Genomic DNA, 15,605 nt, shown 5'->3' with positions numbered 1-15,605 from the left:
TACTGGAGGCTTTAAGTGTATTTTCCCCCAAAGTTTGTTTAATTTTCACTCCAGCTCAGGGCCTCAACCTTTCTGCTTTAGGGCTGGGTCACTGCTTAGCTGAGCCTCGAAGTGGCACTTTCACGCCACAGCAAACATGAGAAAAGGAACAATGGTATTGACAGAAAGGTCCTTTCCCAGGAACTACCCAGTTTCCCTTTTCCAGCCTGGAAAATGTTTCCTTTTGAATATTTGACACTTTACCCACCCACCCCTGCTCTCTTCCCGCAGCAGCTCCAAGCCTGTGGGAGTTGGTGGTTCTCTCACCAGCCCAGAAGGGCTCAGCAAATGCCCAAGTACATCTCAGGCCCTTGGTACATGTTATTGTTTAACGACCTGTTCCCTTCAGTGCTCTCAGCCCTCGTTTCTGGCTACTCCCTGCAGACTGATCTCTTTGCTGGCTAGAATGAGCTGCACACACATGAACGGCATCTTCTTAGTCTGCAGATGAATCAGGCCACTAAGGGGACTTGCCTTTTGCTCCCCTTTGGTTGCTGGCCCTCTGGCCCAACCCCAGAAGTTCACCTCTTCTGAGGTAATCAAAGTCCAGCAGGAGATGCCATTCTTCCCCCCCCAGCCCCATGCCAGGCACACAACAATTGCTTCTTCCTCCCCTTCACAACAAGAGTCGCTACTTCCCCTTCCCTGGTGGTAATACAGGGGGACCCTGCAGCCTCCTTCTTCTAGGGGTTCCTGGACCCATAAGCCCTAAAGATTTAGCCACCCTACCACCATGGCCAAACTTGGAGGAAAAGAGGGAGCTGAGTCTCTTTCCCAGCACATCCTCCTGTATGACCTGCCTACCTGATTGCTTTCATGCTCTTTGTAGAGCACATGTTCCTAGGACTCCTCCCCATCTGCAGCAGCCCCTCCATCTTGCTGCTGTCTCTTCTCCCTGCTGTAGCACTCCCTTCTTTGACCCCATAAGCAGTGCCCCCACTCCATCCGCCTGCAGCCCTCCTCCAGTAGCTGTGAACCCACCCAGCTATGCCATGTGCTCTCCCACACCCACCTCCTGGTTGCCTGACTCCTTCTCAGCTGATGTCCCCCATTGCCTCCAGCTGGGGCAGCCAGCCAAATCTGGCACAGGTGCAGCTGAGCCATCCTTAACCCACTTAAAGGGCCAGCTCACCCTGTGAGAGCCTGCAATGAAGACCTTAGCCTGGGTTTATGACATCATGCTGCACAGTTACGGAAGTGATTGTGACGTCACCAATGTGGAATTAGGACTCCACCAAGAACCAATTCCCGCTGCTCACCTCTCTCACGCAGAGCCCTGTTGGCCATAATGGAATTGCTCACGCCAGTAAGGCGAGCAGGACTCCCCCTTGACAGAATGAAAGCCCCTTCAATTGATTCTGGACCCGATCCTGCAATTGGATTTGCCTGGGTGGAGCCTCTCCCTGTGTGGAGTGCTAGTGACCTCCATGGGACCCCACACCAGAGCCAGAGTGTCCCTGTGTGTATCTGTTTACAACAAGGGTGGCCAACCTGAGCCTGAGAAGGAGCCAGAATTTACCAATGTACATTGCCAAAGAGCCACAGTAATACGTTAGCAGCCCCACATCAGCTCCCGCTCCCTGCGCCTCCCACACATCGGCAACCCTGCCAATCAGCGCCTCCCCCTCCCTCCCCATCAGCTGTTTCATGGCGTGCAGAAGGCTCTGTTGGGGGAGGAGTGAGGGCACCGCAGGCTCAGGGGAGGGGGTGGGAAGGGGTGGAGTGGGGGCAGGGCCTGTGGCAGAGCCAGGGGTTGAGTAGTGAGCACCCCCCCCGGGCACATTGGAAAGTTGGTGCCTGGAGCTCCAGCCCCGGAGTTGGTGCCTATACAAGGAGCCGCATATTAACTTCTGACGCGCCGCATGTGGCTCCGCAGCCACAGGTTGGCCACCCCTGGTTTACGAGATTAGGGCTCTGATGGCAAAACACTCAAGCCCAGATCCACAAAGATATTCAGGCACCTAAACCTCAGACTGAGGCTCAACTGTGATCCACAAAACTCCTTGTGGTTGCCATCTAATCCTGTAGGTGTCTAAACTCACTTGGTGCCTAATTTGTCAGGGTAGACGTTCCCTAGGTACCTAAGTTTCTGCCTCTGGACATGCACACTTCAGAGACATCAACGGTGCAGGATCAGGCCCTTACGATCCACTCCCAAGGCCCTTCCTAGGTTGGAATTAGGCCGTACCAAGGCAAATGGCCATTGGTAACATCGCAGTGTTAGTTAACGGTCGCACACACCACTTTACATTTTCACAGTGCTGCACAAGTGCCAAGTTCCTTTCCCCTCCATCTCTCTCCAGCCTCAACTTCTGTAGCACGTAGCGGCCAGGCTCATAACGGAGCCATTTCCATCCCAGCAGAATCCAAGATCCTCAGGTAGGCCTAAGCCTGGAACACACATTTTGGATATTTCTGCTAAAATGATCCGTGGTGAAATAGTGAACTATGTTGGCATTGGATATGTCATCTTTAGGCTTCAGAGTTAACACCCCATTGAGCTGTATCTCCAAACTCTTGTTTAAGGCTGGCTGCAGACTCAGGAAGATGCTGCAGTGGTTTACACTTGGAAGGTTAATTTCTTTTAATGAGAGCTGAGATTCTAAAGAATCTGAATACTTTCCACAGACAGGCCCCATAAATACATTAAAACAGGCCAGATCCAACCCACAAACTAGGTGTTTGACATCCCTGCTTTGAGTAGCCAGTTTCTCCAGAACTTCTTCAGCATTTTAAAGGCACAAAACATGTAATCTGGCTGTTGGGTTCATTTCTCCTATTCAGCTATGTCACCTCCAAACAGTGGCTGCCAGCAGGTTAAGAGGTTGGAAAAAGACACTGGGCTTTAATTTGACAATGACAACATAGAGGCATACGAAAATCCTGTGCCGTTACATTGGGGTTTCTATCTACAGCATCCAGGTATCTTTTGTAATGAAATGCAGTCCACTGCCTAGAGTCGCAAGAGCAATCTAAGCTCATTTTCTTTTCCTTCACGCATCATAATCCTGACACCAAGCATGTCACTTCCCCTTAGCGTGAGAGAATGAAGTGTTCATTGCTTTAGTCCACCACCCAAAGAGATGGAACTATAAATAGCATGCTTACCAGTTTATTTCATTGGGGTCATTTAAAGAGCCCAGAGCACGGATTGTAAGGGTGGGCTATTGGGGCAGAATCTGAGATTATTTTAATTCCCTTTGTTCTTTCATTAGTCTTCTCCGCTCCCTTTTCTAAGCTGTTCCATAGCGTCACTCTGAAGTGTTAACTAGCTGCTGCCTTCCACCCCAGAGATGGTTGCACGTCAGTGCTGGATGAAGGAACCCCTATCTGCCACTTATCGAGCTCAGGGGGACTTTCTGAGGATTCAGTAATTCTTGTATGTCACACTGGCTGCAGTGCCTTCCAGAATTCAAGGGAACCCAGGGGAACGTCTGAGTATGGAGCTTGCTAAAGGATAGTCACAGGTGCAGCTTGGTGCATTTTCAGCTGGCACAGAATCCTAATTGGTACAAAGAATGATCCCGAGAAACACCAGTTCGGGCAATGCACGGCACAGCTCCGTTCCTCTGTGTTGGGGCAGAAGGGTCCTAATGAATTTTCTTAGTACCATGGGCCCCCTCTAGTGCTCCACTACCTGGACTGCAGCTAACCCTTTCCAAAGTTAAATTGCAACTGAGCAGGAGGGGGCCTGACTTTTAAAGGTACTTAGGCACCCTACTCCCAGGGGGAGCCTAAATACCTTGAAATATCTGGTGCCTAAGTTTTGAGTTTAGTTGTATACGTTCCAGTTTGGGCTACCCTGAGCTCTCCAAAACTCCCACGTAGGCAACTAAACTCACTTGGCACCTACGTTTTCAAGGAAAAAGCTCACTCGGTGCCTAAGTTTCTGTCTCGGGGCTTAGTGCTGCGTACTTGGAGACCTGTCTCCCAGCTAAACCCCAGAGCGATGCATGACCCAGAGAAGTTGGTGTTTCTTCCACTGAACTTGCCTGCGGAAGGCATGCTCGGAGGCCCCCGAGGGGATTGGTCCCACTCAAAATCTGACTGTTGGAGAAGGGGTGCCACCCACCTCATAACTTTCAGCCCAGTAGTTAGAGCACTCACCGGGGAGGTGGGAGAGGCAGGTTAAATTCCCCCCTTCAAGCAGAGGGGGAGAAAGAATTTGTACAAGGGTGTCTCACCTCTCGGATGAGGGCTCTAACCACTGAGCTCTGGGGCATTCTGATAGGGGCTTCCTCACGCTCTCCTGTTAAATAGTCATTGGGCCAGAGAGACAAGAAAAATGAGAATGACTCTGTAACCCCCAGTGATCAGTGCACCCATTGGGGAGGTGGGAGACCCAGGGGCCAGTCCCCTGCTCCAATCTTATCTCACAGGGGAACAGTTTCAACAGGAGAAACTGAGGGAGGGCTTCCCATCCCCCATCAGCATATATCACAGCTCAGTGGTTAGAACACCCAACTGAGACACGGGAGACCCGTTTGAATCCTTTCACCCTTTTGGAAGAGGGGGAACTGAACCAGGCTCTCCTATACCCCAGGTCAGTGCTCCAACTACAGGGCTAAAAAATATAAGCTAGGTGTAGCAGCAGCCCCTCTCCGTCTTTTGTGCAGAGCGAGGAAGGCAGCAAATTCATTCATTCATTCAGAAACGACTTAGGCACCTAAACCACCTGACTCCAGAGGCTGGGTTCCTGTTCATGGATCATAGCGTTGGGCACCTCTCTCCCCGACAGGAGTGGAACTTAGCACACACCTCTCTTGTCCGCATGGGCCCATGGCTAGCTGCCAGGGCTCCTGGCTTAGCATGCTGGCTTTTGTGGATTGCATTCTAAGGTGCCTCTCTCTCCCCTCATTGCAGAGGGAGCCTAAGTGCCTAACTTGGCTCCCTGGATCACAGCACGGTGCTATGATTTTCCAGGCACTTAACCATCAGCTGCCAGGACGCTCAGCATTGCAATGCCTGAGACCCTACAGGGAGCTGGGGCCTGGGCACCTAGGCAGCTACCACTCATTGATTTCCCATTGCACTGAAAGGAGTTAGGTAGAGGGTCTGGCATCATGAGAGTTCAGAGGGTGTTTGAGGGAAAAGGGGAAATGGCATCAGGTCAGACTCAGCAGAGCTGGGACAGACCTATTAGGTCATTAGTCCATCCCCACCTACCAAGTCCAGGCTGATGCTCTACAGGATACGTCATTGGAATGAAGAACACGCTCAAATAAAAAATAAATATTGCAAGGGAGGGAGGGGGGGAATTTCTTACCTGTCTTACTACTACTGACGACTATTAAAAGGGGCAGATGGGGAAAAGAGAGAAGAATGTTAATTTTTCATCTTTAGTGCTGTTTGTTGACCCTCTTCGGTTCTGGTAGCTGGCACACAAACTAGTTTCCTTGCCCTGCTCTCCTGCCCGAGGCCATAATGGCTCATGCTGGGTGGCAGGGAAACACCTCCCCCCTGCTCTTCACTCAGTTTTCTTCAGTTAAGCAACCAGCTTTGTACGTCACTCATTTCTGCAGTTCTCTTTTGGCTGGAACATACCAGAACCCTTGACCATGTCTCAAGGGCCCCGTTCGGGGAAGCAGTGGAATTTCTGCTTATCGATGAGGGGGATTTGTATAGTGGGATTAGTGCACAATTTAGGGTTATCTGAACAGCTTAAGGTCAGGGGGGCTTCCTGCTGTGCTGACAGAGGTCAGGCACAGATTAAACTCCCATCAGGCAATCTTTGGAATAAGGGAAAAGTTTGTGGGATCCTGGCACAGACAGCGTGGCCTGAAATGTAGGATGGTCTCATGGGAAATATCATTGGTGGAACTGTTGGTCCTTAGATCATGGCTGTAATATCTCCCATAGGGCCTTGGAGCATTGGTTCCCAGAATCTCCTTATGCTCACATCTCCCAAGGCACTCTCAAGGGAGAAGGAACCCCAAGGACAGAATAATACACACAGCCAATGAGAGAGGCAGGCTACACACGCAAAAAAATAAAGTAAAAAACAAAACCAAATCTTTAATTCACCACTCGTAGGAGCATTAGGGTAGTCAGGGCTCAGGTGTTTTTACCACCACCCCACTATCCCTAACCCTCCATTCATAAGTGAGAAATTTCCCTCCTAAAACACACACAGTTCTTCTGGAATACAGAGATCACTCAGTTAAGACATAGAGCTCGTCTGCCTGCAGATTCAGGGCAATGACAGGAAAGCAAGATTTCAGTCCTCATTGTTCCTCTTAACAGTTGGAGTTGTAAGGGCCCAGCACAGATGATATTGCTAATTCCACCCCAATCCATGTTGGGATGAGCCTGAGAGGGAAAACTTTGGAATTAATGAACAACCTCCCGGAAACCAGGATGAAGATTGCTGTCAGATCACATGCAATTTTTGTGAGGAAATGGACATTGAAAGAACGTTCCTCTTCTACCATTCACCGTATGGGTGTAGGTGGTGGTAGAGAAGGGGGATAACCTGGGGAATGGTAGGTACAACCACAACTTTTCCTTTTGGAAAACCATCAAGGAGAAAAGGTGTTAAATGGTTTGGATCTTTCAGAATTAAGCTGGCTCTAAAATGTTCAAGTTGAAGGGAAACCCTGAAGTTTTAAAGGCAGAGAGGTCTCAGAAACTGTTCTGACAATAAAATGGGGCATTTTAAATTTCTTCCAGGAATAAAAGCGCTGCACAGCCTGGAAAGAAATTCCCCAAAGAATTGAACTTGGGAACACCCAAACCTTTCCACCACTGCCTTCATACAGAACAACATATATGACCACATCCCACAGTCTTTCAGGGCGGGCAGGCGCTGAACAATTGCTCCCCTAGGAACTCCTTTGAGCCAGAAGAAGTCAGGACGTGATTTTATTTCTTGGTAGATTAAGCGGGTCTCCAATTTTTTCAAGCAACGCCAGCAGTTCACCTGGCTAGGTCCTGGGCACGAGGACTGAGGTTTGGAGCAACCCAAGCTCTGCTAAAAGGAGAGCTAGCCAGCAGCAGCATCGAGATCAAGCAGAGAGACTCGCTGAGAATGCCAGTCAACCACCTAAAGGAATGGTGGCTGGAGCCACTGCCTAATGGAAGGACAAAAGGGAAAGAGTGGGAGCTTTCAATGGGGAGAGCTCAGTGGTTTGCGCATTGGCCTGCTACACCCAGGGTTGTGAGTTCAATCCTTGAGAGGGCCATTTAGGGATCTGGGGCAAACATCTGTCTGGGGATTGGTCCTGCTTTGAGCAAGGGGTTGGACTAGATGACCTCCTGAGGTCCCTTCCAACCCTGATATTCTATGATCCTTAGTGGAACATTTGGTGGGGAGAAGGGGGGCACCAGCGTTAGCACCGTCCTCTCTCTGAGTTTGTCTTCAGCCCGTCTCTTTCCTTTTCAGTTGCATCTCTTCTCTCAGTTGGTCACTTCAGGCCAGCTGATGACACTTCACACTTTAACCTATTGGTCTGCAGGAGGAAGATCAAGTCAGGTCATACTAAGCAGTTTCCCTCTGCAGGTGGCCTCTGGTGCAGGCAGCCCAGGGCTGGGAAGGGAGTATCCACCAAAAATGCTATGGAGGAGACCACTGCTTACAGTTTCACACACTACATGCACTGATTGTATCAGCATGGGCTGTATCTACGATCAGGCTACACGAGTGAATTCAGAATAATTCTGCTCAGGAAATACAGTACAGGGACTTTCAGACTGTCTGTCTGAAATCTCCATGCAAACCTAGAAGAGCACTGGACGCTTTAGCGTGCGCACACAAAGTGGCAGAAGCCCCGGCTAATATAAATATAAGGTTGGTTTTGCTTTTGTTTTGGTTTTTTTACTATAAATGTCATAGTAACTCAGAAGGGGATCAGGCTAAAGGGAATGTCTCTCTTGGAACAGAATGCTGTGAAGCACGTTAGGAATGGCGGCCAAGCAGACTGAACTCAGGAATTCTTGGAGTCTTGGATCTTCTGGATTTCCTGCAAGCAGATGAAGAAAACGATTGATCGTGTATTGCTCTCTGTAAATAATTTATAGCTTCATAGATTGTAAGGCCACAAAGAATCATTATGATCATCTAGTCTGACCTCTGGCATAGAATAGGCCATAGAATTTCATCAAGTGACCCTTGCATCAAGCCCGTATTTTATGGCCGAAATGGACTACACCTTTTAGAAATACATCCAGTCTGGATTTAGAGAGAGACTTCACATGATCGAACTCATCTCTTGGTAAATTGTTCTAATGGTTCTCTCACTATCAGGGTTAAAAACGCGTGCTTTGCTCCCTATCTGAATAGGTCTAGCTTCAGCCTCCAGCCATCAGATCTCATTCCGCCTTTGTCTGCTAGGTTAAAACATCTTCTCCCATGTACTTATAGACCATGATCAAATCACCTCTTCACATCCTCTTCGTTAAAATAAATAGATTAACAGTCTTAAATCTCTCACTGTAAAGTAGATTTTTCTGACCTTTGTAGCCTATAGGACTAACCTGCTTGCTTGCGTGTGTGTGCGTATATACACACATATATACACACACACAAACTATAAGAAAAGATGTGGGTGTGTAAGTATTTGATGTATTGTAATAGGTTTATAGATTTATATTAACTTAAACTTAAATAAAAACCTAATAAACAAACTAAGAATAAAACGTAGGGAAACCAAGCTTAGCCTAATTGCCTTGACACTTAACGTTTAAGAAAATCAAGGAAGCGGGGCTAAAGTGCAATCCGGCCAAGGCACAGCTAATGGCCAATCGTGTCTCTTTCTTGGGCCTCACCCTGACAAAATGGGGTAGAACCCCAACACAACAAAAAGTAGATGCAATCCAAACATTGCCTTTACCACAGGACCCTTTAAAATCCTTTTTTGGGTTTAACTGGGTACCACAGGGATTTCATTTTCAATTTTGCTTCCATTGCAGGTCCCTTGTACCAGCTCTTTTAAAAAAAAAAAAAAAAGGTGGCCAATGGAAATGGACTGAGCAACACACGAAAGCAATATCGCAGCAAAAACAGGCCATTGTCAAGGCTCCGGTGTTGATCACTCCAAATCCTAAAATACCCAATCATCTGAAGGTAGTCTGCTGTAACACCTCACCCCAACCAAAACAGTTGTTTTCTTTCAAAAAATTGTATAATGGCACAATCCTTGTATGTCTCATTCACAGTCTTGTTACCAGTGTTTAACCCAAACAAGGATGTGTACAGGCAATTAGTTGCTGTCCATTCTATAGGTCACCTCAAAAACATCATCTATAGGAAATGCATTAATGCACCTCCCCTGGTGGTCTATCACACTCCAACTCAAAAAGTGCCACAGATGTTGCTCTAAAAAGAGCCTCAGTACATCTGTAGGTGTAACGTGTTTGAAACAAACACTGTTCTGTGTAAACTACAGGGAGAGAGAGTATGGAATTCATCATCGTCATGCCTAATAAGGCTGACCACGTATAAAACTCCAATAAAAAGGGTAACCTATGCTGAAAATAACCAATTTTGCATGGTTACCAACCAAAAGAGGTACCAATATGGTCCCTTGGAGTGTCCTGTCACAAAACCAAATTTTTGTTTATTCCATAAAAAATTAAGTTATTTCACCTATTCCTACTTTTAAAAACATTACTATTATTCAGTCTAACCCAACCTATCATCTTTATAAAAATGGTGTTAAAACTGTTCCCATAAATACTTAACCACCTACATCCTACCTGTGCGACGGGATTCATTTGGTGCAAACCACCCCGTCAAAGAGGGGTCTGTAGCCCTGCTTGCTTGCGTGCGTGCATATATATCTTTTCTTATAGTTTAAGTATTTGATGTATTGTAATAGGTTTAGATTTATATTAAAGTAAGTTTGGCTGTAATGCAAGAGACCTACAGGCCATATCCTGTATGTTAAGCTAAGGCAAAGTGAGCAGACCCATATTAAGACCTTTTACTCAAAAAGCAAAGTTGACCTAGAGCTTGTTACCTAAATAGAGGAGTCCCCACGCCTATGTCCATGACCTTTTATCTAGACCAACAAACAATAAAAAATGGCATAGGGGTTTTTCCCCACAGATTTAGCAAGTACACCACAAAAGACTGATGTGTGTACATACCTGTCATCAATACGCACAGACATACTAGCCTATGGGGTAAGTGTACCCTAACATTTCTGTGGGTAAGGAATAAAATTTGGGCATAAAAGGAAGAAGGTCCGGCATCTACCCTATAAAAAAGGTAACCTACCTCAATAAAGTATCTCCGTTCTTACTTTACTCCATCTCCATTCTCACTTTACTCCATTTTTATTTACTTTCTTCACTCTATCTACGATAACTGCTACTATTTGTAGGCTATTGTTGTTTTTCTTAAACTTTAAGTTTCAAGGGAACTAGGCTAAGCTTGGTTTCCCTAAGTTTTATTCTTAGTTTGTTTATTAGGTTTTTATTTAAGTTTGTCAAGTAAACCCTAGTCAGCTTTAATAGCGCTTAGCATTTTTTAAGCACTGCATCCCTCACACAAAAATTAAAAAACCTAAACCGCAAGGCTGTTCCTGTGTCTCTTACCACCAGGTTATCAAAAAAGGGTGTGAGTATGTTAACCAAAGCTTTGTTGCATGTAATACTATATCATCATATGTATCTTTTAAATAGCAGTAATGCAATTGTAACTTTGTAACTCTGGGTATTTTATCATTTACTTACTATTATTAATTTCAATAAAAAGTCTTTAAAACTATATCTGTCTCAGTGTAAGCTTCTTGTCATACCCCCGAGGGTTCTTTATAAATTCTGTGAAGCCTAATTCAGAACAAAAACTTTTATCTTCTAATCAAACATATTGGCAAGCCTAAACCCCATACTAATTAATATTATTAATAATTATTAATATTATTTAAATAAAATAAAATAAATAAATTACATTCCCATATTATCCAAATTAATATTATCAGTACACCCTATATCAGGCTACACCTTGCATCATTCTTGTAGCTCTATTCTGAACCCTTTCGAATTCTTCACCATCCTCTTTGAATTGTGGACCACAGAACTGAATACAAAACTCCACAAGAGTCTCACTTAATGCCAGATATAGAGGTAACCCCACTGCCCTGCTCCTACTTGAAACACTTCTGCTTATACATTCAAGGATCCCATTAGCCCTCTTAGCCACCACATCACACTAGGAGCTTGTGTTGAGTTGGTTATCCACCAGGACCCCTATGTCCTTTTCAGAGGCCCTGCTGTCCAAGATACAGTTCTCCTACCCTAACTGCCAAGCTTAAAGTTCTGCTCTTTGTTACAACACCCATGTTCAATCTTCAGAAGGAACTGCTTGGACAGCAGTGACCTTTAGGGCTCCCGAAGCCAACAACTGGGTCCTGGCTTTGGGTGCATGAAGGTCAGTGCATTTACTGATTATGTTCTGACCAATGTCACTCTGCTGGGCCCAGTCCAACACTACAGAAGACACGGCCCCTGCCCTGGGTAAACTTTTGCAAATACTGGTCCTGGACCAGGAAAAAAAATCTGCATACTAGACTTCCCTCTTTAAGTTTGGTATGTGCTTGGACATCTTACTGAGTCAGGGCTATAACCCTTCTCTCGGAAACGGAATGTTTGTCAAGCATTTCCTTCTGATGCTCTCTAACAGTTGACTCTCCATTTACAATGGCTTCGACCGTACCCCCTGGCAGAAGAGCCCTAAATGACTTACCTCTGCAAGAATCTCCTTCAGTTCAGAATAGGCTTTTTGTAGATCATTATTGACGATGATCAGGTCAAAAAGGCCAGGTTCATTACCTAGTGAATCAAAACAGGAGTTAGAACACAGAAAAGGACCGTTCGCTCCTTCGCCTTCTTTTTTGGGACTCTAATTCTTGTGGACTCTTAACAGTCTTATTTTATTTCAGCCACTGCTAATAATCTCCTCTGTCAAGCCTCCTTGTGAAGTAATTTTATAGGAGAGCATGCTGCATTCTACTTAGATCAAGTCTAGTTTTAAGATTGCATCAGGCTAAGAGCTGAAAACGACAAAGGATTCTCCCAGGTAAGAGGAGTGGATGTGGAAGATGGGATAGAACAAGGAAAGCGTCAGCAATTTAAAGGCGGAAGTATAGTTTGATGAGGCAACTCTAAGATTTTCCCTTTAAACAACTCTATGCAACTAAAGGGAAAGAGGTCCAGTGGGTAGAACACTAGCCTATGACTTGGGAGACCTGCGTTCAAGTCCCACTTCCGCCACAGACTACCTGTGTGAATTTATTTACCTAGGAGCCTTAGTCATGGACTGGGACCCCCATCGTGCTAGGTGCTGTACGAACAGAACAAAAACGAACAAAAAAACCAGACTGTCAACTTGGGCAAGTCATTCACCTCTCTATGCCTCAGTTCTCCCATCTGTCACATGGGGATAGCATCTCTTCCCTACCTCACAGGGGTGTTGTGAGGATAAATACATTAAAGATTGTGAGGCACTCGGATACTACCCTGAGGGGGGCCACGTAAGGACCTAAGATAGAAATAAGGGAAGCTGTTAAAAAATGAAATTCACTTTACTTCATAATAAATTAAAATCTTGACACTTAACCTAGTGCTCCCAGCCACCCTGGAGTGCGTTAATAGCTGTCAAAGTATTTTTATGGTGTGGTTGGTACTAAAAAAAACCAAAAAAAGCCCCAAAAACAAACAAAAAAACCCAACAAGCTCCATTCACTCTACATCAGTGGTCCCCAACCTTTTTCGTCTGGCGGGCGCCAGAGGACGAGCCACCGCGGACCATGGTGGCGGACAAGCATCCGCCAAAATGCTGTCGAGAAGTGGCAACGTCAATAGGCGTCACTGCCAAAATGCCGCCAACAAGCAGCGCCATCCAGAGGCGCCGCTGAAAATCAGCGGCATTTTGGCGGCGACGCCTCTGGACGACGCTGCTTGTCGGCGGCATTTCAGCAGATGCTTGTCCGCCGGCCAGTACGCAGACGCACTTAGATGCCCCAGTGGGCGCCATGGCTCCCACGGGCACCGTGTTGGGGACCACTGCTCTACACAAACCCTGAAGCACTAAGAACAGTGTAACACTGAACAGTACATCAGTGGCCCTAGTACCTCCTAACAGCTTTGAGACTGAACTGCCCCATTCCCCTCATGCCTGGGAGTGGGGGAAGGGAGGATGTAAGTGGAAGCCAGGGATGGGAAGAACTGGTCTGGAGGAGTGAGGGGAGGTGGGAAGGGGCTAGGAGGTCCTTCCCACTTGTCAGGGGGAGGTGATCTTTCCCATGGTGCTGTGCCAAGGGGTGAGGGAAGGGAGTCAGGGCTCCTGATCTTTCAGAAGGAGGGGGAAGGGACCGGAGAGGAGGATTTTCACAGTTAGTGCCTAAGGTTTTACGCAGACAATGGAAGGCTGAGGTGTTCTCTCTCACAAACACACCCGGTGCCTGTGAGGTCTTTACAGCTGCGATTTCCATGCTAGTTTAAGCGGTGACATGGCCCCGCCCCTCTTTGGCAATCCAGGACAGTGAATCCCCTCTTCCCCCTGCAATTAGCTCCCAGCTGCCAAATAGTCGTAGTCAGTTCATCTGGCCGGACCTGCCATAAACCCCCGAGACAGGGTGCTAGACATCTGTGTATGACAAGGCACCAAAAACTCTGATGTGCTCTCCTCCCACCCGCCCCCGGCCCCCAGTCCCCACTGGGGTTGTGTCTCTGTGAGCTTCCTGTACTTACTAAGTTCCATGTCTACACGAGCGGTGTTCAGCCGCTTCTGTAGACTCTCTTCGGACTCCGTCCGTCTGTCGCGCAGTCTCTTTTCCTATAGCCCAAAGACGACAAGCGTAAATGCACGTTCCAAGCACCGTTTGGAGAACAGTCAGCCCTGGCCCCCAAGTCCCATTACTGCCATCACAACTACCCTCAAAGGGCTCCAAGTCACAGTCATCATGTTTGTGGCCAGAAACGACCATCAAATTGTCTAGCCTGACCTCCTGTATATCAAGGCCACCAACGCCACCCAGCGCCCACACACTAAACCCAACAACTGGAATGAGACCAAAGTGTTACAGCCCACAGGAGACTAGACTGTCATGTGCCACAGGCAGAGAACAGGAAGTCATTTCAAACACCCTCTCCCCTGGCGCATGGCTGTTTCTGGAGCTAGGTGACACTGCGCTGCCCATTGGCCAGAAGGAATAGATCAAGAGGCCGGCTGTGGCCCTGATCAATAAAGCCGCACGCATACCATGGGATGTAAGGAAGTATATCCTCACTAACGCCAACAGTTAACTGACTTGCCCCAGGCCACAATGCAAGTCTCTGTCCAAACTGGGATTTGACCTCAGGAATTCCCGGCTTCCAGCCCTGTGCTCAGGCCACTGGACTGTGCTGCTTCTTGCAATGCAGCTGCCAACTGAACAGCCCTGGAGGTATAAATGGCAGCTGTTAGGCGACACTTTGGAGCTGGTTTTGCGGCAGCAGCTCACGGCCTGGCCTTGCTTCTTCTTAAGGAGAAACACCCCTCACATAATGGACTTAGGGTAAAAAACAGAAGAAACAAAGTGGGGGAAGGATGGTCTTGTCGGAGCCTTTTAAAGAGAAGGCTGAGTGTGCACAAAGCCAACACAAGGAGCAGGGAGGAGAGAGGATAGGCAGAGGTTTGATCAAAATCCATTACCTGTTTTGGGGGTTATATAGTAAATTGATCAATGGAGGGGAGGCAGGAAATTCTCATCACTTCACTGAATTCATCCATGAATTGGATCACTCACCAAGACTTCTATGGACGGAGCCTGGACAGAGATGTAGATCGGCTTCAGGTCAGTTTTCTTAATGCTCTTGACGCCCTGCAAGTCGATATCCAGGACGCAGATCTGGTTCCGTGCCTGCACGGCCTGCACTGCAGCTTTACTGGGGGGAAGGGAGAGAAGAAGTTAGTTACTGGACACCGGGATGGGGCTGCCATGCAGGGAGACCCAGGGAACCTTAGTTATCTATTCCTCGTGCATTAAGAACCGTTCACAATCTATGCCTCACCACCGACATTCTCTTTTGCATTGATATTTCCCAGTCCCCGTCCCTAGAGGTGTCTTCCACATGGTCACAAGAGGGAGGTGAGTGAACTAGAAGTGGAAATTTCAGAAATGGAGGCAGTGTAGCCTAGTGGATAGGGCATAATACGGGGGACTCAGGAGACCCAGGTCCAATTCCTAGCTTACCCTGCTTGGGCAAGTCACTTCTACTCTCTTTGCCTCAGCTTCCCCAGCTGTAAAATGGGGATAATGATGCTGACCGCCTTTGGAAAGAGTTTTGAGATCTACAGATAGACGTGCTATATAACAGCCAGGCATTATTATTTGTACATATCTTGTTAATAGTTGCCTCTATCTCCTCATGGGAAACTGCAGCAGTTCTAGTCTGCTAAGGGACTTGACCACAGCTCCTTGGATTCAATAGGAGGGGGTGGCTAGCAGGACTGTCTCAGTGACTGGTCCCCATCTCTAGATTTCCTCCACCCCCTTTTCCAAGACGGCCCACATACATTGGCCTACTGGGCAAGCTGAAAGGCCTAGCTATTCTCCCAGGCTTGCCCTGAAGTGGGGCGGGGG

At 47.3% G+C, this 15,605-nt stretch overlaps 1 protein-coding gene across 8 annotated transcripts in view; it reads right to left on the bottom strand.

Moving 5' to 3' along the window:
* Nucleotides 1-6,029: 6,029 nt before the first annotated feature.
* The window catches only part of GUK1 (guanylate kinase 1), a 53,363-nt gene continuing 43,787 nt past the window's right edge, over nt 6,030-15,605 (bottom strand). For 3 of the 8 annotated variants that reach the window (XM_065582580.1, XM_065582579.1, XM_065582581.1), the window contains 4 exons: nt 14,769-14,907; nt 13,732-13,816; nt 11,726-11,811; nt 6,030-7,997 (listed from right to left, as the gene is read on the bottom strand). In XM_065582580.1, the coding sequence (XP_065438652.1) occupies nt 7,962-7,997; nt 11,726-11,811; nt 13,732-13,816; nt 14,769-14,907 (346 nt within the window). In that variant the 3' untranslated portion in view covers nt 6,030-7,961. Of the gene's footprint in view, nt 7,998-11,725; nt 11,812-12,384; nt 12,521-13,731; nt 13,817-14,241; nt 14,421-14,768; nt 14,908-15,605 lie in introns of those variants that run through there. The other 5 variants (XR_010598180.1, XR_010598179.1, XR_010598178.1 and 2 more) reach the window with 4 other exon arrangements.

This window comes from Chrysemys picta, chromosome 2 (assembly GCF_011386835.1).
Source record: "Chrysemys picta bellii isolate R12L10 chromosome 2, ASM1138683v2, whole genome shotgun sequence".
Taxonomy (NCBI): domain Eukaryota; kingdom Metazoa; phylum Chordata; order Testudines; family Emydidae; genus Chrysemys; species Chrysemys picta.
This window is presented reverse-complemented; position numbering and strand designations above follow the sequence as displayed.